Below are 25,898 nucleotides of genomic sequence, written 5' to 3'. Positions count from 1 at the left end.
CCATCAATCTTAACTCACTTTATAGGTCGCTATTTATGTCTTTTTTGACTCTTAAAAGCGTAACATTTTACCCTGACACACACAGATACAACTACACGAAGTTTATGTAGAAATACGGCAGTTAAAGTTTGAATTTACAGGCAATAATCAGCACGGGACCAAGCCCCTTCCCTAAACTCAAGGCCTAGGGAAGGAGGATGGGACACGCCTCATCAACACGTCAAATCGCCGGGGGCATTGCACATGCGCAGTAAAATCTGGCCTACACTTTTTTTTTTTATTGCCTTTATTTCAAAAACTGGTCATCCAGGTTTCTCTTTACAAAGACATGTGCAAAACTGTAAAAGGACCAACAAGACAAAATAACAGATGCAAGTGGATAAACAGCTTACAAGTACAAAGCCAGGGAAAATAAACATTTAGATAAATATATTAAAGGAGGTGCATAAAGTTACCATCTTAATAGCTTTTTTTGTTTTCGGAGGAGAGAATCAATTTAATGTATTGTTTGGTTTCATGTTCAAATACAAAAAATGAAGGTTTAGATTTTCCAAAATTGGATTTATGTATATGAAATATGAGCCAATCGTAACACACGACCCAACTTGAGTAACTTTTTTAGTGATATTGACTGGAAGAAAGTTTGGTCCTTATCGCAAAAGTTCCTTTTAACAAATAAAGGTAAAACAGGTGTCATTTAAGTTGATCCACAGATTCTATCCAGTGAAACATTTCTTACAAAAGTTAAAGAGTGACATATAGATGTAAATTGTTCATTCTGCAAATCACATCCTGAAACTTGCTCTCATTTATTCTGGTCCTGTAAATTTGTGAATTGTGGAAAATTTGTGAATTGTGGAAAGATGTCAATAATTTTATACTTGTTAACATTTTCTCAGATTTTTGGACTGTACTATAGAAATATTATATTTGGTTGCTATGGTTACAGTGACAATGACAGTAATGCATTTTGTGTAAATTTACCAATAAAAAAAAACTAATTTCTTTGTATTTATGAAAGAAATGGAATTATATCTGTCAACAATTTCTTCCTCACAAAGCAAAAAAGCAATGAAAACAATGTATGTATGCAATATCGTTAAAGTTTTTAAGTGAAATTATTGTCATACTCTCGCATGGTCTTTTTTTATTATTATTTATTTACTTTTTTTAATTGTGTTTTTATTTTTTTTATTTTATGTTAGTTTTGTTTCATTTCTGTTGTCCTTTTATGTTTGGCAAAACTCTTTGTTTTTAATGTTTTCTGCTGTTACTATGGATACTGTCATTTTGAAATAAAATGAGTTACACTGCGCATGCGTCATACCCATCACCCCAAGACCCGTGTCCTAGCCTCCTTCTATAGGCCTTATCTAAACTCAGGAAGTAGTGCTGCTGACTGTTTACCATCAATCTTAACTCACTTTATGCGTCGCTATTTATCTATTATTGACTCTTAAAATTGTAACATTTTACCGTATACATGTCCTGAAACACACAGATACAATTACACGAAGTTTATGTAGAAATACGGCAGTTGAAGTTTGAATTTACAGTTAATAATCAGCTTCAACGGTCGCGAAACGACATATATCACGATTTATAATTAAAACGCTCATTTTTACGGACGTGAAACTACATGTAAACGCTCCGTACTGTGTTTAACCAACAATATAATGTATAATATTATGAGTTAACTTTGTAAAAAACGTTAACCTTGACTGATAACGGCACCGCTGGTGGTGTAATGTCGCCCTCTGCTAAGTTTATGTAGAAATATGGCAGTTGAAGTTTGAATATTGGCAGTTTAAATTTGAATTTACAGTTAATAATCAGCCTAACGGTCACGAAACGACGTATATCACGATTTATAATTAAAACGCAAATTTTTACGGACGTGAAACTACATTAAACGCTCCGCACTATGTTTAACTAACAATATAATGTATAATATTATGAGTTAACTTTGTAAAAACGTTAACTTTGAGTGATAACGGCTCCCCGGTGGTGTAATGTCGCCCTCTGCTAAGTTTATGTGGACATATGGCAGTTTAAGTTTGAATATTGGCAGTTGAAGTTTGAATTTACAGTTAAAAACCAGCTTTAACGGTCGCAAAACGACACATATCACGATTTATAATCAAAACGCTAATTTTTACGGACGTGAAACTACATTTAAACGCTCCGTACTGTGTTTAACTAACGATATAATGTATGATATTATGAGTTAACTTTTGATAACAGCACCGGTGGTGTAATGTCGCCCTCTGCTGTTTCACTTTGGTAATGACCATAACTGATAGAAAATGCCGCGCTCTGATTGGTTGATTCCCCCGCTCTCTCTTTAGTTATGCTGCCTTTATAGGCTGTTGGAAATATGAGAATTTGTACTTGAACGCACTTTAAAAGGTCAATAAAAAGGGGAAATGCAGACTGGAAAGCCTTGATTTTCTGTTAGTAGTGAGTGAGTAGAGTCTTTTGGGCATTTATCAGGTGACTACACAGAATAGTTGTTAATATTTGTTGATTAAAGTGTTGAATTTGTATTATTTGGGACTTTGTTTCATAATTTTATGCAATTGGTTGATATTCTGCATTTCTGTAGTTCGTTTTTATTACATACTCTAAGTGTGTTAAAATAAATGTAATAATAATATCACTTTAATGCGAAAAATGATAGCGTTTATGCAATTTCCCACTTTCTATGCATAAGCTTATGGAGAGCACTTGAATGCAGCATCAGTGGCTATCATTTCACTTCCCCTCAAGCATCCCCACACGACACAGGGGCTCACAGGCGACAGTGGCATTGCATGCGTGTGTGAACAACATTAGACACCATGACCATTAGAAACGCTCTCCGGGATCATGGACAGAGGTATCGACCACGGATGGCTTGCCTCAGGAAGGTAGGTTATCCTTTTAACAATCACTGATGATGATCACAGCCCTGCACAGGCTTGCAGACTGTACCTGCAGACGCACCTATAGATAGGTTCTCCAACGCAATGCTTTGGGCTGTAGTGGGCTGCTGTACCCAGATAAACCCTGGCATTTGCACTTATAAAATGCATTTAATTTGTATTCTCTGCAGGTCCTCAGAGGAATTCAGATGCTTCGAGTGTATAGATTTATTAGTTTTTTTGCAAAGCAATAAAGCTCACAGGTGGCATTTGGACTACAGAATGCAACAAAACAGATAACAAATATGCCATGTTTCAATTATGCATGCAGAAAAATTATAATTTTAACAAGACAATCATTCAGAAATAAATGTAACAGAAAGACAAGACCTCAAAACAACAAACAAATGCCATCTTTGTTCATTTGTTAGGTTTTTGCAAAGTAACAAAGCTCAGGTACCATTTGGACTACAAAATGCAACCAAACAGATAACAAATATTACATGTTTCAATTATGCATGCAGAAAAAAATAATAATTTCATAAGACAATCATTCATCAAAACAACAAACAAATGTCATCTTGGTTTCAGTGGGCACTCTGTCTGTCTGTCACACTAAATGTTAGACTGTGTTTTCTTGCAACCTTTTCCCCATTTACCAAAGCTCACAGGTACCATTTGGACTACAGAATGCAACAAAACAGATATGTTTCAATTATGCATGCAGAAAAAATAATAATTTCATAAGACAATCATTCAGAAATACATGTAACAAAATGACAAGACATCAAAACAACAAACAAATGTCATCTTTGTTGCAGTGGGCACTCTGTTTGTCTGTCACACTAAATGTTAGACTGTGTTTTCTTGCAACCTTTTCACTGTGATAAGGTCATTCAGTTTAATAAGCATTAAGCCTGGATCAGTATCAGTGCTTCCAGCCGCTGGAGAGAAGTAATCCAGGCACTGTGTGTTGGACAAACAACCGCCGAACAGTCGATTCATCATCTCACATTTCACATTTTTATCCACTTCAGGAGCTGGATAATTCATCACAGTGGAGTTGAACTTTTGGCATTAGGGAAAATTATGCAGGAAATAATTAAGACGTTAGGAAAATCTTTCTATTGTATGCATGCAGCACTCACAATGTGCTGCTCTCCAGGAGAATGCTAACTCATTTTTCCAGGAGAACTTTTGTGTTTTGTTCCATGAAAGCCCACTTTGGTCCGGCTCAGCCTGGAGCTTACAACCTCTCCAGGATGACTTCAAAGCACAAAGCCACTTCAAACAGGCCCGGGAGTCATGCTGCATACTCTCCACCTCTCTCGCTCTCTCTCTACCTCTCTCTCACACACACTTTCACACAAACTGAATTAATGTACTGCATGATTTCTTGCTTTCCAGTTCACACCTGAACTGTTGGGGATCTGATGATATGATAACTGTTTAGAGGGCAGTGACTCACCGCACTGCCTCCCACACAAGCCAAACAAAAGCCAAGCGATCAGGGCATGAAACAAACCTCTGATCTCACCTCTCCCCTTGTTTAAATGCAGCGTTAAACGTCTTATTGACAACATTTTTATGCAAACGAATATTTAAAAAAACAAAACAAAAACATCTACAGAGCCTTTAGAAAGGCTGAATAAAAATACGTCTTTTCCTGGAAAAAACCCCCCAAAATGAATTAATCATTTAAAAAAGTTTTGGCGGGTCCAAAATGAATGTTTATCTCTGTGTATTTGACGTTTGGTTCCCACTTCTAGCAAGGCTTGTGAGCCAATAACAAAATGATGATGGTATCACGTGGTATCTCTGGGTCATCAGTAAAGCTGGGCATACACTGTACGATTTTAGAAATGTTGTGTAACTCCTACTCTTACTGTACGAGTAGATTGTTTGCGATGTAAAGCCAAAGCTTACGATTTATTTGCTCATACTGTACGTGTAAAATAGAAAAAAAACACGGCTTCTGGCTGTTGACAGTTGTCAATAAGGACTTGTTTGAAAGCTCCGAGGCAGGTATAGTTTGTTTGCTAGTAAAGGTCTGTACGGGTGACAACGCTAACAATCATCTGTGCCATCCTGTCTGCTTGAACGTCTAAAAAAAAAAAAGAGGCCAGTGTATATGGAGGCTAGATGTGGACAGTATGGCTTGTCCATTTTGCAGAAAGAATTGGAGATAAACTACGTTTTACTAGATCTATTGTACATTGTTATCTTGATAGCTACGCTCTGATTACTGTAAGAAAAGCAGAAAAAAGGCGCTGACTTTGGGGAATCGGCTCCTGGTTCTGCATCAACTGTACAAGAGCCTGTAGTCGGACGACCAAAATTTCTGACATCAGAAATTCATCTGACTGTCCGACAGCTGGTCGGGAGGAGTTAATCGGTCCTCGGTTCCCCCTGTACACTGCAAGGCAAACGACGCCCGACGAAGCTGAAATTCGGTCCGACTCTAAAATGAGTCGTGCGGCTCAAAATTCGGGCCAGAATCAGGCTAAAATCGTACAGTGTATGCTCCTTTTTTTAGTGTTGAAAAAAACGGATAAATGGCTGAGATTGATGTTAAGTGTCCGGCAACGACTTGTTGTGAAGTAAATGCAGTGGAAAGGGGGGAAGGAGAATACGACATCTAGTGGCTGAATGTCATCAATAGCACCTTTTAAGGCGACTCAACTGTATTGCAGTTTTTTTAGAATAGTAGCACTGAGAGAGCCACTAAATCATGCAGCATTTGCCTAATAGGAAGTATTGATTAGAAGCGTCGATAGCTTTAATATCCCAGAGGGACTATTTGCCTCAGAGGTTTCAAATCTATGAGAGGCAATTATATGCCATTTTTTTCCAAATCTTTTATTAAACAGAAAAACAGGGATGTTGTTCATGATGATAATTACCACCACCATGTCCTACAGTGAATTATTTCATCCACAAATACTTTTTTTACCCATAAATGATACGTGCTGCCCTGATTTCCCCGTCCATAAAACATGTTGTCAAAGCAACCTGTTGGCATGGTGACCCCTGCAACTCACAATCAGTTGTCGTGGTAACCTCCTCTCACCCCCTTAATGATGTTTCTCTGCAGGCGGAGAAGGTGCTGCTGGAGATGCAGGACCCCAAAACAGGAGTGAAGTCGCAGCCTCAGAGACTGGTTATCACAACGATACCACACGCCATCACTGGTAAACACACACACACACACACACACCCTCTCACACACATATACACACACACACACACTCTCATACACACTCATGCAGTAGCACACATGTTGTTCAGCGTCTGGCTGAGTGATTGTGCCTGCATAGTCTCACTGGAGGATACCAGAGCTCCGGGCTCAAACTGGAGAGCTACAGATTTAATCTCCATGACAACCCCCGCAGTCTCCGAGTCGGGGAGAGGGAAAAAAGTAGGAGGTGAAGGAGGAGGAGGATGATGATAGAGCGGGTGAGAGGAAAAGAGCAAGTAACAGAGACAGAAACAAGAGAACAACAGAGAGACAGTGAGGAGGAGGAGGAGGAGGAGGAGGAGAGGAAACCTAGACTTGTACGTCATTCGTGAGCTTTGAATCTTTGAAGCTGAATGAATGAAACCAAACAAACAGATTCTCTTCTTTATTCTCTCTTTTTAAATCTCCTTTTCTTTCCTGTCTCTCCTCTTTTCTCCTTTTCTTTCCCCCTCTTCTCTTTCCTTTCCTTCTCTCTGTCCTTTTGTGTATCTCTTCTCCTACTTTCTCCCCTCCTTTCCTTTCCTTCTTATTCCTCTCCTCTCCCTTTCTTCCCTTTCATATCCTCTCCTCTTTTCTCCTTTCCTTTCCTTTCCATTCCTCTCCTCTTTTCTCCTCTCCTTGATCACTCTGTCCTTCCTCTCCTTTCCATTTCTTTCCTCTTTTCTTTTCTCATATCCTTTTCTTTCTTTCTATCCTCTTTCCTTCCCTGCATTTCCTCTCCTACTTTCTCCCCTCCTTCATTTCCTTCCCATTCCTCTCCTCTCCTTTTCTTTCCTGTCATATCCTCCCCTCTTTTCTTCTTTCCTCTCCTTTCCTCCTTGCCTCTCCTCACCCCATCTCTCCTTTCCTTTCCTCACTCCATCCTTTCCTTTCTTTTCCTGTCCCTCCTCTTCTCTTATCTCCCCTCCTTTCCTTTTCTTTCCTCTCCTCTATTCTCCTTTCCTCTCCTTGATCACTCTGTCCTTCCTTTTAGTTTCTTTCCTCTTCTCTTCTTTTCTCCTTTCCTTTTCTCTCATCTCCCTTTCTTTCTTGTCTCTCCTCTCCTCTTTTCTCCCCTCCTTTCCTTTCCTTCCCTTCCCATTCCTCTCCACTCCTTTCCCTTTCCTGTCTCTCCCCTTCTCTTATCTCCTCACCTCACCTCATCTCTCCTTTCCTTTCTTTTCCTCACTTTTTCTTTCCTCACTCAATCCTTTTCACTCCATCGTTTCCTTTCTTTTCCTCTCCCCTCATTCTGTCCTCTCCCCTCCTTTTGTCCTCTCCTCTCCTCTTGTCTCGTCTCGTCTCGTCTCGTCTCCTCTCCTCTCCTCTCCTCTCCTGCTGTGCTTCCTCCTCCACATCCCCCGTAGAGACTCACAGGCTGTTGACAGCAGCGTCAGCATCGTTGTATCCGGAGTCTTTAGGCATTCAGAAGCCGCCTACCTCTCGACACACACAAACACTCATTTCTTGATGTTCGCTGTCAGAGCTGCTTTTCTAACATGGTGGTGAATATTCTGTCACCTCTGACCTCCATCATTTCCATCTTTCCTCCTCAGGCGAAGACATAATTGCGTGGTTAGCGGACAGATTGCAAATAGACGCACAAGGTGAGCTGATGCCATTCATATATATTTACATACTGTAAAATATAATAAAGTATGTCAGCTGACTCTCCGTCTGTTGTCTCCAGAGGCGAGGAGTTTCGGCTCTATGCTGGTGGCGTTAGGATACATCTACCCTCTACAAGACCACAAACGCTTAGTGATCAAACCAGATGCATCCCTCTATCGCTTCCAGGTAAACACACCACGTTTCTAAACCTCAGACTTAGGGAAGCTGCCTCCCTTAGAAATTTTTAAAGCGACTTTAAAGGTGCCTTTTGGAGTTTTTAACCACAAACAGCGAACAATGTTTTCCCGAGTTGGTCCCCATTTTTGTTTGCATCGTGCATTTACAAGAGGATGCACAACAGTTATGAGGTAATGTGCAAAATAGGAATGTGCCAACAAAGGCAGTGAAGAACTGAACAACAAGTAGAAAATGGTCGTCTCTAGACGGTAACCCGCAGTTTGGGAGACACTTGCGAGATGGTTAAGGTCAGGCATTGACCTTGAATAGTTAAGGTTAGGATAGGTCGTTGGGCAGTGAGTCTCACGAGAGTTTTTTGCATGTTTTTGCAAGGTTGCCTTCTAGACACGACCGCAAACAGAAGACAAAAGACTTCAAATGTGTTATAAGAAAGGAAATTAATTCCATGTGTGTTGTGTTGTTAGGCCGCAAGGATACACATTTTGTTGAGAAACTGGACATCCTGCAATGAAATACAATAAGTTTTCTAAAATTGTTAAATAAACTTTTTTGGTAAAATTATTAATAGGCTATATTACGTGTCTTTATCATTTTTATTCTACTACATTTAATATTAATCCATGAGCAGTTTTTCCACTCGGTGCAAGGAATGAAGTTTTGATGCAATGTGTGTTTTCCTCCGAGGCAATCAAAGCTGAATGCTGATGAAAACACATATTACTACGTTAGTCAACATTTGCTGGCTTTAATTATGCTATAATCATATTGACCTGACAATTAGGGAGCTAAATGAAGCTTCACTGAGGAACTGAGGTCATTCCAGCTTTTAAAATCACATTTTCTTTACGCACATTTCTGCGTAACTGCTCTGCTTGTAAAATTGTTTACCGTCAGAGGATAGAGAGAAAAAAGGCAGACACAAAGAGAAAAGTGTTCGCTGGTCACTATTATTTTCTCTGATGTAAAACCTCAAATTGTTTTGCTTTTGGTTCCTGAGCAAATTTTCTGGTCTGTAACAAATAAATCACAAATAACATTTGTAACTTTTGTCCTTCCAAGACGCCGTACTTCTGGCCCACACAGCAGTGGCCTGTTGAGGATACAGATTATGGTGAGTGTGACTTGAGTCGTACACATTTTTTATCTCACATCCTGTGTCACCAACACTCACACTTCCTGTTTCATTATTGAAGCAATCTACCTGGCGAAGAGAAACATACGCAAGAAAGGAATCCTGGAGATGCACGAGCAGGTGAGAACGAGACGGTAAATGAGTGTGATTCATTTTGTCTCCCGGCGTTTACTGAGGTGTTTATTTTATGTCCTCAGGAGCATTATAACCGTCTTCACAAGTGGATGAATCATAAATGGGATTTCATAGTGATGCAGGCTAAAGAACAGTACAGGTAGGTGTTTGAGAAACTCAAGGACGTCGCTCAGGTGTAAGGCCAAGATGACGTTACGATGCTCCGTGTTTGTGTGTGACTTTTAGGGCTGCGAAGGAGCGGAAGAAACCGGACCGTGTGGTGTTTGACTGCCAGGAGAGAGCGTACTGGGTGGTTCACAGACCTCCGGTGAGAACACACACACACACACACACACACACACACACACACAGATAGCTATCATGCACACACAGGAAACAGCTTAATGTATATCAGTGGATAACCAGCAGACAGAGACGTCTGAAAATAAATTGCACTCCACCTCAATACTTCCCGGGGTATCTCATTATCTCTACCCATGATGCCTCATTATGTGATCATGTCCAGTCAGAGGAAAAGGGCACCGCTGATTAATATTTCACACTGCGTAGGAGAATGAGGCGCAGCGGTTTGCACCTCGTGCTTGCGGGCGGCATTGTGAGTCTTGAGTTTCAGACTGTTTACTGACCGGGCTTGGAGGCTAACCTCCCCACCTCCCAGGGTCCCTGATAGACTGAAGGTTCACCATGAATCAGTGGGTTTGTGGTGATTTAATTGCCCACGAGGCCCAGATGTTTATTATTTCAGGTCAAATTGTGTGACTTGGAGCCTATTAACAGCTCAGCTGGTGTACTTGTTGGTTTCTACTACTGTAAGCAAAATAAAATGAAGCTGCCATGAGTAGTCTGTTGTTTGCACTGTACTTAATGGGCACTTAAAGCGAGCCTTTTAATTAACTTTTAAATGCAACTTTTGCTGAACTGCAAAAGTTCAAGACATTAAGTGACAATTACTGAAAACATAACAGAAGCACAAGTAGAGAAGAGTCATAAAGTCAGTGACCCGACTCAGCTGATCAGTTCAACGTATCCTCTTACAACAGCTCGTATGATATCTTACGAAAAATGATTCCTAATTTTTTGTGCGTTTTCTTATGAATGTCCAGCAACACGTCTCAATTTCAGCTCGTTACAAGCACACAGTCTTTTCAAAGAAAATGTCTGTCTTCACAGGAAACAACTTGGTTAGGTTTAGGCAACAAACTACTTAGTTAGGTTTGGATTAAAATAACTCCAGAAGTGGTGTAAATTAAGTACGAAAGTTACGTGACAAATAAATCAACGTTGACTTGTGGTTTCACACGGGGTACTAACAACGTTCTCCTGGGCGGAAGTCCGATGTTTTTGGACCCACAACGTTCGCCGCTCTTAATACTTCCTGTTTCACAATTACTTGGATTACATACAAATTGATTTTGTGGAATATATATAAATTACAGTGCATTACTTTTTCGTAGTTATAGCTACAAACGGAGAACAGCCTGATCAGTTATACAGCAACATCTATCTAAAGTGTGCTTCCTTTAAGCTAACTGGTCATACCAGACCAATTAAAGCTGTAGCAGCAAAACCCTGAAAAATTATGCTTTTTTATTGCTTAAAAATTAAACTTTCATTTGTTTCAAGAGGAAGATTGTGTTGTTGTTTTTCAAGAGTCACATTGTCTAATTTTGAAATGCTTAGAGAGCCGGAGGAAGCATCAAATAAAACAGAAGCACCACTTTAAATATAGAGCGAACACTTAAAGAAATAGTTGTATGTGAATTCTTGTATTGTTTTTAATACTTGGCAGACAACGAGGCTAGCTGTTTCCCCTCCCTTCAAGTCTTTATGCTAAGATAGGATAATCACCTTGTGGCTCTTTCTCTGTAACAAACATACAGACATGAGAGTGGTATCGATCTTCGTATTTAACGCTCAGCAAGAAAGTGAAGAAGCGTATTTCCCCAAATATTACAGAAACTTGCTTTTAAGTGCTTCACTTTTTCCTCCACAGAAAATGTTTGGCACAAAGGAGGTCTGCACACTAGCTCCAAATAAACTGTTTATTTCTCTTTTAAGGCAACGTTTCGATCTGTAAAGATCTTCCTCTGGCAGAAAATGTTTACACTTTTTCTTGAGATGCATTATTTTTCTTTCTATAACTTTCTTTTGTCTTGACATACTGTACACTGACTCATCCTTTTAGTCCTTAAAGTCAAAGTCAGTTTTCTATCTAAGATAATATAATCAAAGGACAGATTTATCCTGCTGGTAAATGTGGTTTCAAGTCAATACATTTCTGCTGGAAACAAACACATTAATGTCGAACAGTGAATCCACAAAATCACATTTTACACGTGACCGGCCTCTTGTTGCCTGAGATGGTTGAGAGAAGTGTGACACATAAACAGCCTGTGATTAGCATTATAAAACAGCCATCTGCTTTAATTAATGGGTCCTTTGGTGAACACACATTGTGAAATAATTGTTGATGTGTGTGTGTGTGTGTGTGTGTGTGTGTGTAGCCAGGGACAGTGAGCGCCATGGACTACGGACTGGATCGACTAATAGATCCTAACGAAGACGAGGTAACAGGTGAGTCTCTGTGTGACCTGTATGAACATAATCAGCTTATATTCAATAAGAGGCTTTAATGCATGGAGCCAGGTGCTTCCCTTTCCCTTTCCCTTTCCCTTTCCCTGTCTGCTGTTTCAATCATTTCACTTCTCTTTTACTAAAACTAACTTCTCTTTTCTTTTTCTTCTCTTCTCTTCTGCAGGCCTTTCCCATGGCTCTCTTTTTAAACTGGTTATGAGCACCTACACACACATAAACACACAACCCTCATGTTTGTACTTGACACAATGCATTCCCTACGTCCTCTCTCTAACCTTGACCATTTCACACATCAAAACCAGTTTACAGGTCTTATAGGGAGAACTGCTGCATGTATGAAAAAGGTTGCGTAAAGCCTTTTAGTAGCTCCAGAGAGGGAGCTGTGTGAAGTTTGATAAATGAGATGTGATGAGTCAGCGTGGGGTTGTGGTTGAAGATGACAAGTTTGAAAATGAAATAATTCTGGAGGTGTGGGGTTAGAAAGAAAAGAGTTTACACGACCTCTGGAGCCCGCTCCTCATCTGTGCTTGAGCCTAGAGGCTAGAGGCTATATTGGCTAATAGAGTTGCATTGTGGGTAATGTAGTTCTGCAGCATCAATGTTGAACTTTTTTAAAACTGTCCATCGTGAATCTAACAATGACTACATTTACATGCACAAAATATTCTGTTTTTTGCATCTATTCCAAAATAGACAATATCCCTACTAAGCTGTTTATATGGTTAATGGCACTAATATTCCTGTTCCCATGCAGCCGTTCATACTGCGAGTAACGTAACCAGTGGAGGACTTATTCAACCGTGCAAACACAGCCTCCCTCTTTCATTCCTTCAACCACCTTCTTGAAAACGTTGTGATATTTGTGCATATCCAAAAACCTGTTGATATCCAAGTCTTTCATAATGTTTAAAAAGTAGGTGTGTTTCTCTTTTCGACCAGAAATGTGAGCTTTTCTTTTGGGCGTGCATCTCTGCAAACTGTCGGCTAGTTGGTTTGTGTTCAACGCACAGAGCTAGACGTAAACAGGCAAGAGGCCGTGCGTCTCAAACTGATGTGAAAACCCCAATTGAGATGCATATTCTGAATGTGCTGTATTCATGTCTAAAGAATGCTCCTAAAACCTGAATAATATCAGCATATCCCACATGTTTTAATTGGAAAATGCTCCATTTGGAATAATTCAGAATATCCAAACAGAATATGATGTTTACATGACCCGTATCAAATTCAGAATATTGTCATATTCAGAATAATAGTGGAACATTAGATTGCATGTAAGCGTAGTCATTGTTATAGGAGTGCAGTGCTAAATCGAGGCAGTAGTCTTTTAGCCACAAAACCAAGTCTTAATCCTCAAAAAAGCCCTTTGATGATCCAAAATGTCCTCAGTCTCAAGGGTCCAAACCTCACAATGGTGGTTAGAAAACACACGTACACAAACAAATAACCACAATAACCCTCTTTGTCTGTGGAGATTTAGATGTAGATTATTTTGTGATATGACACGTAATCTGTAATGTAACATTTAATATGTTTTCTTCCCCAGGCCAATACACCCGACTTCTACGAGAGAATCGTGAGTTAGAATTTATCGTCCACTCTTTCTATGACTTTTCCCCACTAACAGTTGTGTTAACCATCACTGATCCATAGAGACAGATCTGTTTTCCTGACATATTTTTATAGCAGCCATCTCTCTTCTGCCTCCCTGTAGATGATCTTCACCCAGCAGTCCATCATGAGGCCCAGAGTGAAGTCATCGGTGTCCATTGGCGCGTAAGCTGGTCCATCGTATTCCCAGTCTGCTTGTATCTGTGACAAACAGTCACTTTAGATTGGTTACATCATAAAGTGTCTCAAAATAGCATCTCCACTGACTGATGGCAAATGCAGGACCGGTTCAGTGACTTGTTATCCTGTTATCACATAGACTGTATATAAGAAGTGAACGTATGACATCACCCATTGGTGGAGCTAAGCACAACCAACCACCAAAACAAGTCATTTGAGGACGTCATCTTGTGCTTTGGGAAACACGGATCGACATTTTTCACCATTTTCTGACATTTTATAGACCAAACAACTAATCGATTAACTGAGAAAATAATCAACAGATTAATCAAAAATGAAAATAATAGTTAGTTGCAGCCTTAATCTAAATTATAAAAATATAAAACACAGAAAGCCAGCAAATATTTGGTATTTGAGCTTCATAAATTACTAAATTATTGATTTATTATCACTATCTCTATTAATTTTCTGTCAATGGACTACAAAAAAAAATGTTTTATGCATTAATATAAATTATGAGTAACATCCCTGATGAGGTTTTGAAGGAGCAGCGCATGCATATTGAGAGATAAGTCATTTTTCAAGCAATAATAATCAATTAATCGGGAAAATAATCTACAGATTAATCAACAATGAAACTAATTGTTAGTTGCAGCCCTACTGTAGTTACTAGTTTGTCTACGAAATGTAAAAAAAAAAATTGTGAAAAAACTTCTAAAATGTCTTGTTTTGTCTGAATAACAATCCAAAACACAAAAATATTCAGTTTATGATGATACAAAACAGAGAAAGTCAGCAAATCCTCACATTGGAAAATCTGCTACCAGAGAATATTTGGCTTGAAAACTCACCGAAATCATTAATCAACATCCATTTTATAGACCAAACAACTAACTAATCGATTAATCGAGAAAATAATCAACAGATTAATCAACAATGAAAATAATCGTTAGTTGCAGCCATAAAATCTTTCTCCCTGTTCTTGCAGGTTGGTGAAGTACAGCGCCACCTATCACAGCCACGACCCGTTCCTCGCCGGGTGTCTTCCCAGCAACCCCTGGGTCACCGATGACATCACGTACTGGACCTTGAACATGCCCACGTGAGTCAGCTGACGACGATATGCATAATCTATATTCAGAGAATAATTTAGAATAACTTGTTCATTTTATTCGTGTGTGTGTGTAACAGTGTGGAAATACCAACTAAGATGCGCGTGGAGAGGTGGACGTTCAGCTTCGCGGAGCTGCTCTCAGACCCTCGAGGACGAGATGATTTCAGACTCTTCCTGAAGAAAGAGTTCAGCGGTACGATGCTCGTTATTTTAATTAGATCACAGCACTGATTGCAGAAGTGTTACTGAGTACAATGTTCCCTTTTCAGCCATTAGAGGAGGCTAAAAATAGTTTCCGTTTCTATTATTTTCTATCCTGAAGGTGAGAACTTGGCATTCTGGGAGGGTTGTGAAGATCTGAAGTGGGGTGAAGCTGCGACGATGAGAGAGAAAGCTGAGCACATCTACAAGTAATGTCTTCATGTATTCTCTGGGTAGAATATATTAGTCTTCTCTGATGGATGTTGATTAATGATTTCAGTGAATCAAGCCAAATATTCGCTGGTAGCAGTTTCTCCAATGTGAGGATTTGCTGACTTTCTCTGTTTTATATCATCATAACCTGAATATTTTTGTGATTTGGATTGTTATTCAGACAAAACAAGACATTTTAGTAGACAAACTAGTAGCTATAGTAGGGCTGCAACTAACAATTAGTTTCATTATTGATTAATCTGTCGATTATTTTCCCGATTAATTGATTATCATTGCTTGAAAAATGACAATTTGTCAATTTGCATGCACTGTTCTTTCAAAATCTCACCAGGGATGTTACTCATAATTTATATTAATGCATAAAACATTTTTTTTTTTTATTAATCAATTAGTCCATTGACAGAAAATGAATAGAGATAGTGATAATAAATCAATAATTTAGTAATTTATGAAGCACCAATACTAAATATTTGCTGGCTCTCTGTGTTTTATATTATTACAATTTAGATTAAGGCTGCAACTAACTATTATTTTCATTTTCGATTAATCTGTCGATTATTTTCTCGATTAATCGATTAGTTGTTTGGTCTATAAAATGTCAGAAAATGACGAAAAATGTAAATGTAAATGTAAAATTAAAGTATATCTTAAATATTTTTTCTGAACGATAGATACAAAATATATATAAAATTATGTGACATTTTATATATATTGTTGATATTGTTTTTATCTATTGATCAGAAAAATATTTAATAGATATACTTTAATAATAATACTTCATACTTATGTTTATAAGTTTGCATATTTTGTTAGTTTTTTAAAGAATATCTATTAAATATTCTTTCTGATCGATAGATAAAAACTAGGGGTGTTTTTTCTTTAATTAATTAATTTAATAGTTGATAACTGAATATTAATCGTTGCAGCTCTAAACTATAGCCATCAGATATTTGTAGTGGAGTAAAAAGTACAACATTTCCCTCTGAAATATATTTGAGTGGCATGAAAAGATCATAATCATGTCAAGTAAAAGTACCACAAATTAGTATTTAAGTGCAGCACTTCTGTCTGTTTCTTCCACTTTCCTGATCACAGGACATTCCTGGCGCGCGGCGCACCGCGGTGGATCAACATCGACGGAAAGACGATGGAAGTCACTGTGAAGGGCCTGAAGCACCCGCACAGATACGTCCTGGACCCAGCCCAAACTCACATCTACATGCTCATGAAGAAGGTCAGTAAACACACCAGGAGGTGGGGTTGTAAACACAAAATAATGGTGACGTTATAATTCCCACAAGCCTATCCTCACCATCATCAAACAAGCACCGATTCATGATGAGTTTATCTGTATTTTGCAGGACTCGTACGGCCGGTACCAGAAATCCCCGGTGTTTAAGGATACGGTGAAGAAGGCCATCTCTCCTGATGAGCACCGTTTCAGGTGAGTGACAGCTTTTAATTCACACATTTAATTAGTTGCATGTTTTCAGATGATGCTGAGCTTAAAGGGACTATTTGTAACTTTCAGAAATGCTTGTTAACAGCAACACCTGTGGCCGTTAAGTCGACGAAAGTCAGCGTCGGGCTCGCGCTTGTGCTCGCTCTAAATACACCTGAACGACCATCGCTCAACACAGTGAGGCGACACACGTCAGCTAAAACCACAATATCACTCTATATTTCAGCTGCTTGGCAGTAATGTTAGCTGACCAGACGAAGGTCTCTCCATGAATCAATGCTGATCCTAGTGTTGGCTTTTCCTGCCTTAGCCCCGCCGCTTCAACCCCGGCTAAGGCAGCGGGGCTTCGCAGCGAGTAACGTTACCGTCTCCAACCGCAGCCGGAGGGAACAGGGGAGACACCGGCACCCGGTCGGAGACGATAACGTTTCTCGCTGCGGAGCCCCGTCACTTCACAAGACACGGGAAACCTCTGTTGGTCTGGAGGAGCTGCAGCATTTATTTCTGCACAAACGTCCACTGTACATTCACTAGATATTCTCAGAGCTAAACTAACTCTTCTGCAGTGTGGAGTGAAGACAAGCAGGCTGCGGAGGAGAGATGCCGGCAACACGCGAGCGCGCACATGCGAGCGAGCATGTGTCCCGACCCGGTACATTTATACGCTTAAAAAGTTGCAAACAGTCCCTTTAAATCTCTGTCTAGTCAGTCTTTTGATTTGATCATCGCAACCAGCCTGATAAAGAACAAGTGGGTCAAATGAGGAAAAAGAAAGCATTGAATATTCACTGCAAAGGATGACTTAGGAGTGACATTGGTCTGGAAAAGCAAAGTTTACGTCTCCAATCTGTCTGGCTGATATTAATGTCCCTGTAGCTTCATGAATCAAGCACATCCATCACTCTACAGAACTTAATTTTCACCTCGTCTTTCCCTCCCACCTCTTCTCTTTGCTGCTCTCTCTCTCTCTTTTTTCCCTCCCAGTGATGCCCAGTTGGAGCAGAATGCAAAGAAGCGGCGGCCCAGCCTCAGCCCCATCATCCTCCGGCAGATGGAGCAGGAGCAGAAGGCCAAGATGGCAGCCAACGTCGACATCACACAGGTCATGAGCAAACTCAGCAAGCAGGGCAAGGAGGCGCCCCCTCCTCCTCCTCCTCCTCGTCCTACTAAGAAATGAACACAAACAGGGTTTTTAGTGAAAATTATTTAGTGGAATCATTTAAATAGACGCTGCAGGTTATTTCTTTATGATAATGTTTACATTTTAATGCAATTTTAATTTAAGTTTAAAGCTGCTATAATCAATATTTTTATGATAACAATGGATCAAATGTTTAATGTGAAGGGGGAATTATAACCTCACTGCAGGGAGCTTTATAGTTCAGCTCGTTGTTTTGGTTTTACAGCCCACAACTTTACTGTTTTGGTTCACTCTCATCGCTCTTATAGCGTAGTATTTGGCGACTAAAAATCCCCTGTACACTACCAGCTCAGCACCAAACTGTGGACAGATACAGTTAGCAGTTATCTGGTGAACATAATGGAGCTTTTAGCAGTAAAAGAGCCAGATATTAAGTTGGTGGAGACCAAAAACAGAGCTAAAAGGAGAGTGAATATTGGAGCTACGTTCAGAAAAACAACTCCAAATGAAAGCTAGTGTTGCTTCGTGTCTGCTGGATGTGTAAATAAGCAACTTGCTTGCCAACAAGTTCATCATATCAACTTCAAAGGATGATAATATGTTGTGTTCAGCTTGTTTCCGTTGCCCCCATAAGAGGCGAAAAACTGCGGGTTTCATGATATTCAAACATCCACTGACTAATGTCAAAGAATCACAGATCAGATCTATTCCCAATGTGACGTTCAGTGTGGAGAAACTCTTAGATGGTGGTTGTTTCAGCCTCAAAATGCCACAAAAATGGATCTACATTATCCAAACACTGACCCTGAAAACCCAGGGCTCAACTATAAGGATTGCCAAGGGCAAGTAAAATGCCACTTCATGCTAGTACATCTAGCAGCTCACTTGCCCGATTGGGCAAGCAAGTAGGATAGGATGAACTTTATTAATCCCCAAAGGGGAAACCGGTTTGCAACCATGCACAAAGTAGTAAAAAATAATTAAACATGGAACTGATGATGGAAGTAGCTACGGAGTGAGCCATCTCACTTCCTTCTCATGTTTGTTGTGAGTTGCACATGTGCAGTACCGATTGTTATTTGATAACCGCTAATAAATAAAACAACTTGAATAGGGGCAAGTAAAAATTTTATTTGGGCAAGTTGATTAATGAAACTCATTAACATTGAACCCTGAAACCGCTGTCATATTATTAACTATTAACTAAAAAGTTACGTGCAATACTGAAAATGCTTTTGCAATTTAGTTACATGGTATTAAAGCCAGTGTTAAATATGCACATTAACTAATATGAGACTATTTTAAAGGGTCAGCTCACCCAACATTTCTCCACTTACCTGTCATGTTATCTAGCCCTGCACATGTGAGACTTTCGGGGTGTTTTTCCACCACATTTTAAATGTATTTACCTGGAAAATGTCACATAAAACCGCTATGAGAGGTCTGTGAATTGGGTGAACTGAGACTTTAAACACAAACTAAATTACTCACATGTCTGTGACACGTTGAGAACTGACTACGGGCATAACACAACCAGCCATCTGTTCCATTTCTGTCCATACAAGCTGTAACTGTTTGTCATGTTGTTTCTCATAATACACGTGTTGTACTGTCCATCTTCACTCATACAGTGTTCTGTATTTTCTTTGTCATCAGTCATGAGTTAATAAAACATCCACAAACCACCTCATGTTTATCTGTTTGTCTTGAGTTCATCATTCATTCACTGTTTTCATGTACTTTCATTGTCATGTAGTCCTAAAATAGTTAGGTGAAGCCTAAACCTCGTGGCATTTCAGTAAGTATAACATTTTAAATGAACGTCTGCTTCCAAAATGCACACATGTATCTGACTTGTGTGTGTTGCCCTTTGACCTCACAGCTGTGCCGCTTCACCACTCCCGTCCCCCACCTCGCCGTCTACTCTGGCATCAGCGACTTCCCCATCGCCAACACCTCGCCCTCTCTCCCCTTCCTGGCCCACACCCCGGCGTGTCCGTCCCCCATCAGCGTGGCCTTGGACAGCACCTCGGCCTCCGAGCGGCGAGCGGATGCCGGCGAAGGAGACGGCGACGGGAACCCGGCGGCTCGAGCGCCGCTGGGTGGAAATGTGCCCAGGTCTCGCATGGCTCTGTCCCTGCGTCGTCTGCTGAAGCGCGGCTGCCCCCCGGCCTCCATGTTCGCCAGCTTGTCGCCCAAATGCCACTCAGCTGCCGGGACGAGTAGCCGCATTCAGCCGATCAGCCCGGATCAACCTAGTCAGGCTCCACCCAGACGGATTGGCAAGTGAGTATTAACGCTGCAGGTGGGTTTACATTGGAGTTAGTTGAAAGCTAACGTCACATACTGTCGCTAAAGGGCGCCTCCGTGCGTCAGTATCTGATGCCGAGGGGCGCTGACAAATCTGCAGTATGAGAGCGAGACCCGGTTGATATAAATGTCTCATTCTAAGCTAACAAAAACAACAAATCTTATTTTCAGGTGATTATACACAAATTAAAATGTACTTATTAATATTATATTAAATTTCTGCCAATAGATCGCCCTAAATGCTACACACTGTTCCTTTAAAATGGGGGAGTATGTATAAAAAGGACCCACAGTTTATCTAATGTGAATGTTAACACTCATTAAAGCTGGAAGTTGGCACTTTAAGGTCATTTTTACATTTCAAATCCAATATTATGGAGTAGAGCTGATGTATTTTAACAGAATATGGATATCAGAGTGTGTCTCACTAAGTCCTTCCTGCAACCCTGCCCAGTTTTTTCCAGATTAAAGTGGATATTCCTCCAGAGTGCCGTATCTACCCCATAGAGTCTGAGGACGAGGAGGAGGAGAGCAGGGCCGCCTCTCGAGGAGGAGTGGGAGCCAAAGAGATCATCTGCCCCTGGGAGAGCCTCACGCCACAGAACGGGACGGGCTAATCGGCTGCTTTTACACATTTACAGAGGTATAAAAAAATAAAAAGGGTTTTTTAACTCTGTGTCTGTCTGAGCAGGCAGATTTCCCCCCATGTTCTGACAGAGATAAAAGATCTCATACGGAGCATAAAGGGGGTAAAATCCCAGTGTAAACGTGGCCACATTCTCACCACCAGGCCACAAAATACAACATAAATACCAAACAACACGACACGAAACAGTCAATCTGGGACACTCTAGAGATGACTGTTTAGACTGAGCATCAACTTGTGTAAGTTTTAACTCCTTAAAGGAAACCTGCTGTATGTTTAGAGCGTCAAACACATGCTGCCCCGTAGGCCTGAGAGGACCCAGTTTCATGTCTGCTGCAGTATAATCCTCTTTTTCACCGTCCACGCTCAGTATATTTTCAAGACAATCACAGTTTCTCCAAAATATCGCTAAATATAGTGTTTTTCACAGCTGTTTACGAGAAGAAATGTTTCATCAGCCACCAAAAAAAGCTGTAAAAGGTTTTTTGTATTTTATTGTTTATACATTTAAAGGGGACATATCGTGCTCATTTTCAGGTTCTTACTTGTATTTGAGGTTTCTACTAGAACATGTTTACACCCTTTAATGTTATTATTTTTCTGACATTGTCTGTCTGAATATACCTGTATTCACCCTCCGTTTTAGCACCTGTGTCTTTAAGAAGCCCAGTCTGCTCTGATTGGCTTGTGTGCAAAATACGGTGCATCTTTGCAACGATAGTTCTCAAGCTGTGGTTGGATATACTCCAGCCCGTTCTTATTCCCAGGGCGTCAAATACCGACGCTTTGTCACGGCTGTCGGCGTGTGATACCACCGCACGAGGCACCCTCTAGCACCAGCATGAGACGCACCAGGCTTTCCGTTAACTACAATGTAAACCCATCCGTGGCAACAGTAAACGCTCAGCGAAAGAGTGTCGGGAGTGACTGTGGTGACGTAGATTAAAGAGCGAAAAGTCACACTAAGGGCGGACGGTAGCGGAGGTGGATGGGTCCAACAGACACAAGGCTTTTATCCAGGAGACTGTTGTTCGTGTCACAACGTCAAATAATTTTTAGACACTTTCACTTTACAAACGTAGTAATTTTTAGCCCAACCTTGTTGTTTTTTCCTAAACCTAACTAAGTGGTTTTGTTGCCTAAACCTAAAAGGAGTGTGACAAAGTTGTGATGAGAACGTGTTGGATACTCAGATGAGCGGTATATGCTAATGAGCCTGCATGTGACATAGGAAGGTGAGCCAAACGGAACGGCTTGTTGAATCACATGTTTTCAGGTAGCCCACAAAAAACTGACTGGGTTGTCTTAATTCACAGTTTTTGGGTTGGTTGGTATTCCAGATACCCAAATGTGTGTACACAAGCACTGAAAAAGTGAGTTTTTCATGATATGTACCCTTTAACTTATTTTTTTTTTTTACATTGTGTTTGTTTTTTGCTGTTTCAAGGCGTTCTTTGGACATCCGGGGACATACTTCTGGTAGAAAACTCCCACCGTTAGTAATTTGTATGTAATGTAAACATGCATCTTACAAGCCAACAGGCAGTTAAGTGTTTGACCCTCAAAACATATGTTTTTTCGGCGGAGTATTCCTTTAACTACAGCCTTATTGACACTAAACCTTACTGATGTGAGCACCAGCTGAGCCAGCTGTTTATGTTGGATGTTTAGTTTTTGTGAGGCGCAGCAACAGGGTATATATACAGTATATATATATATACGAACATCCAAGCGCTTTGGAAACTTGAGGTGTAGCTTCACATTCAAACTTCATTCTGTATTTCTTAACAAACAAGTAGCCCAACAGCAGCCTTATCCACCTTCACACACCTGAAATATTAAATTTGTTTTGGCCTCAGATGTTTCTACAAAGCAGGCATGTACACAGACATTCAGGGCCACAAGATAAAAAAAAACTATACATTAAAAGAATTATTTTTGTGATTGCCAAGAAAGCGTTAATAAAAGTTATTATACATTAATGTTTACATCAAGGAGAGTGATGAGCCAAAGCAGACGGACACTTTGGACCTGTGCACATGCCTGCTAAAGAATATAGATAATGTATTTATATATTTATTGAATAATGATCAGTTTTCTGGAGTAGCGAAGTGTTCTTGTGCTGCTAAATAGACTTAGATGCCTCATCCGCAATTTACTTCTTACCTCTTACACACACTATGTGAAAATGACTGAATAGATGCAGTTCAGGTAAAACGAGAGCACATGAACAGCTCGTCTGCATGTTGCTTTTCTTGCTGAATGGGGGGTTTTGTATTTAGCTCCACTGCTGTTTTGTAGCTGTTGTATACTGTGCACTACTCTGAGCGAGGTGTTGATATTTATCTCTCCGTTGGCGGGGAGGGAAAAACAGTAAAATGTGAATTAACTGTCAGAATGTATTATCTTTACCATGTTTACAGATGCAAGAATGTGAAAAATACCTTAAAAAATGTTGTATTTGATTTGAACATTCCATGGCTTGTGTCAAGTGCCTCAATAAATGACTGTCTTAACAAAAGATAGGTTCAACTTCTTAATGAGATGCTGCCTTCACATGTTGACTTAAAGGGTCAGGTACTGGTGGTAATTAAAGGTCCTATATCATGCTCATTTTCAGGTTCGTACTTGTATTTTGTGTTTCTACTAGAACATGTTTACATGCTGTAATGTTTAAAAAAAACGTTATTTTCCTCATACTGTCTTCCTTAAATATACCTGTATTAACCCTCTGTCTGAAACGCTCCGTTTTAGTAGATTTCAACGGAATTGCAACGGAATTGCGTTGCTAAGCAACAGCTTGGGTCCATGTTTACTTCCTGTCAGCTGATGTTATTTACATACACTGCAACAGGAAATAAACTGGGACACATTTAGAATGTTTACGTTTAAAACCCTGTAATGGTCTAAATATTGTTTATTTGTGACATCACAAATAGACAGAAATCCTGACGGCATGTTTCAAACGCACAATTTCTGAAAACGAGTTGTGTGTATTCCTCCGTATATTGAGCATTTCAATACTTTCACAGTATTTATATAGCACTTAAACCTGCTTTATAATATAAAAGATATGAAAATCTTACTTTTTACAATATGGGACCTTTAAATATATATTCCGGCATCAGGGCCGGAATGAGTTTTGAAGTGGGGTGACATCCAGGTTTGGGTGACGTAAAACAGTGTTTCCTACAAGATTTTGTGAGACTGAAGTGGGTGGACCTTGGACTCTCTATGGGGGTCCTTTACACAAGATGTAAAGTGGTGCTTTTGTGCGATTCTTTGTGGAGAAACTCAGTTTTACAGATCTGTCGATTAAAAGCAACTAATCGATTCGTCGACAAAATCATAAGAGTGTTAGTCGACTAAGATTTATTTGTATTGATTTAACCTTTATTTAACCAGGCAAGTCAATTAAGAACAATTCTTTTACAACGGGGGCCTGGCAAAAGACAAAGCGTCTTGAGAGAAGAGGATGGGATATACTATAGGGCTGCAGCTATCGATTATTTTAGTAATAAATCGAGTAATTGGATAAAAAATATTTTTGCTTTATCAAGGAGCAACAGTAAATATACAAATGAACAACTGATTGGTTTCCTTTTCAGAAAAATCAACATTTTTATTGCTTGATAAATTGCATACAATAATATTATTTGTCAAAAATAAACCCATTTAGTACATTTAAGTGTCATTTTACTTTCTGGCTTTTAAATAAAACATTTTCTGAAATGCAAAAAAATTAATTAAAAATAATAATTTCAAATTGCTTTAAAAGGTACAGATCTATATATATGTATGTATAAACATATTTTGTTTTAGTTTATTCCTTTTAATTTCTTTTGTTAATTTTTTTTAATTTCTTGTGTATATTATTATTATTATTATTATATCTTTTTAATTATTTATCTATTTTTTTTGTATATAACATGTTTTTCCTGTATATACTGGCTTATTTTATATTAATATTAGGTTTGTTAAGTTTCTTTGTACCGAGAATGTTATTATTGGGGACGTTTGTGAATGTTTGTACAGATCTTATGGATCTATAAATTTAACGAACTGTGACGGGGTGTTCAAAATGTATATTGATTAGTAAATATTCAGGTATCGCGGGAATCTTTCAATCCTAGTATACTAACTGCTAAAACAATAATACTATGACGATGATTAGTACAGAATTAGTAGCCTATTTAGTAATTTGAGATGACGGTCTAAACTCACAAAGAAAAAGCATCCTATTTTTGTTTGTCCGAGACGTCCTGCAGCTGTTTCACCATCTTCCACATTTTGCATCAATCAACAGCACAATTAAAATCATGCATTTTTTAGAGTGACGTTCATGAGTATACTTTTAATTTTGTCACTTTTCTCATACAGAGACGGCTGGAATTAGGACAGATATTTGTCTTTTAATCAGCCTCACCACAAATTGCTTGATTAATGAATAACAAAATCACGCAATTTGGGTGTAATGACCCTTTAAATGATTTCTTATTCAACAGAAATATTGTCCATAATGTGCAAAAAAGCCTCAGTAAGTGGTGATGACAGTGATCGACCACTAGGTTGCAATATAACAACGGCAATGTGGTTTACATAACACAAGCTGGTGGATGGGAATCAAAGATCCAGATGCATTAGTTCACTGAAACCTGAAATATTAAAAGAAACAATCTGCATTTACAAAACATTTGTCTACAGATTTTTCCTCATTATCATTTAGATTAAATGTGAAATACTATTAAACAAGCTGGATAGAAAACAGCTCCCCTGATATCTAATTTAAACCTAAACAAGGTCAATATTTTGGTAAAGGTATGAGCAGGACCATGATGTCCATACAGATGTTACACCAGAGTGCATCAAAACAAGCATGTGTGTGCTTGTAGTCAACATCATTTCTGCCATCAGCGAGGTTACTGAACTGAAGCCGGAGCACAGCTTTGATCTGTGTGTGTGTGTATATGTGTGTGTGTTTGGTGTCTAAGCAGAACCGTCCGATCACAATACCCTCACAGGGACGTCGACACCCGGTCCATTCATGCATTAGCTTACCGAGAGCAGAGGCAATTTATGCAACGCATTTAACATTCATCCGAGGTGTGCATATATTAAAATACATTTGCGTGGAAGTATCTTTTAATGAAGCCCTTGGTGTTTGGGTCTTACACCTGAGTGAGCTTTTCAAAAGCCATATACACACAG

The 25,898-nt window shown here is 39.5% G+C and overlaps 1 protein-coding gene across 3 annotated transcripts; it reads left to right on the top strand.

Annotated features, from left to right (window-relative positions):
- Positions 1-1,400: 1,400 nt before the first annotated feature.
- On the top strand, positions 1,401-21,706 carry LOC141758598 (regulator of G-protein signaling 9-like). 3 transcript variants are annotated; one of them, XM_074620176.1, is made up of 19 exons: positions 1,401-2,909; positions 5,998-6,094; positions 7,677-7,727; positions 7,811-7,917; positions 8,989-9,040; positions 9,123-9,181; positions 9,259-9,335; positions 9,422-9,503; positions 11,701-11,763; positions 13,338-13,367; positions 13,506-13,567; positions 14,571-14,684; positions 14,774-14,889; positions 15,019-15,106; positions 16,227-16,365; positions 16,493-16,575; positions 17,578-17,695; positions 19,617-20,020; positions 20,499-21,706. In XM_074620176.1, the coding sequence occupies exons 1-19, from the start codon at positions 2,841-2,843 to the stop codon at positions 20,659-20,661; spliced, it is 1,974 nt and encodes a 657-aa protein (XP_074476277.1). In that variant the 5' UTR covers positions 1,401-2,840; the 3' UTR covers positions 20,662-21,706. The 3 variants fall into 3 exon arrangements, with proteins under 3 accessions (XP_074476277.1, XP_074476279.1, XP_074476280.1); XM_074620178.1 differs by lacking the exons at positions 19,617-20,020; positions 20,499-21,706 and having other exon boundaries at positions 1,413-2,909; positions 17,578-19,419; XM_074620179.1 differs by lacking the exons at positions 1,401-2,909; positions 5,998-6,094; positions 7,677-7,727; ... (2 more) ...; positions 9,123-9,181; positions 9,259-9,335 and having other exon boundaries at positions 9,472-9,503; positions 11,701-11,770.
- The last annotated feature ends 4,192 nt before the right edge of the window (positions 21,707-25,898 follow it).

The sequence above is a fragment of the Sebastes fasciatus genome, chromosome 20 (genome assembly GCF_043250625.1).
Source record: "Sebastes fasciatus isolate fSebFas1 chromosome 20, fSebFas1.pri, whole genome shotgun sequence".
Lineage (NCBI taxonomy): Eukaryota > Metazoa > Chordata > Actinopteri > Perciformes > Sebastidae > Sebastes > Sebastes fasciatus.
Note: the sequence above shows the minus strand (reverse complement) of the source record. Positions and strands in the feature narration are given on the sequence as shown.

Bases quoted from the DNA above. Each gene is read 5' to 3' on its own strand.
- LOC141758598 (XM_074620176.1), top strand. From the start codon at position 2,841: ATGACCATTAGAAACGCTCTCCGGGATCATGGACAGAGGTATCGACCA. The intron at 7,728-7,810 runs GTGAGCTGATGC...TGTTGTCTCCAG, and splicing joins ATTGCAAATAGACGCACAAG to AGGCGAGGAGTTTCGGCTCT. The intron at 16,366-16,492 runs GTCAGTAAACAC...TGTATTTTGCAG, and splicing joins TCTACATGCTCATGAAGAAG to GACTCGTACGGCCGGTACCA.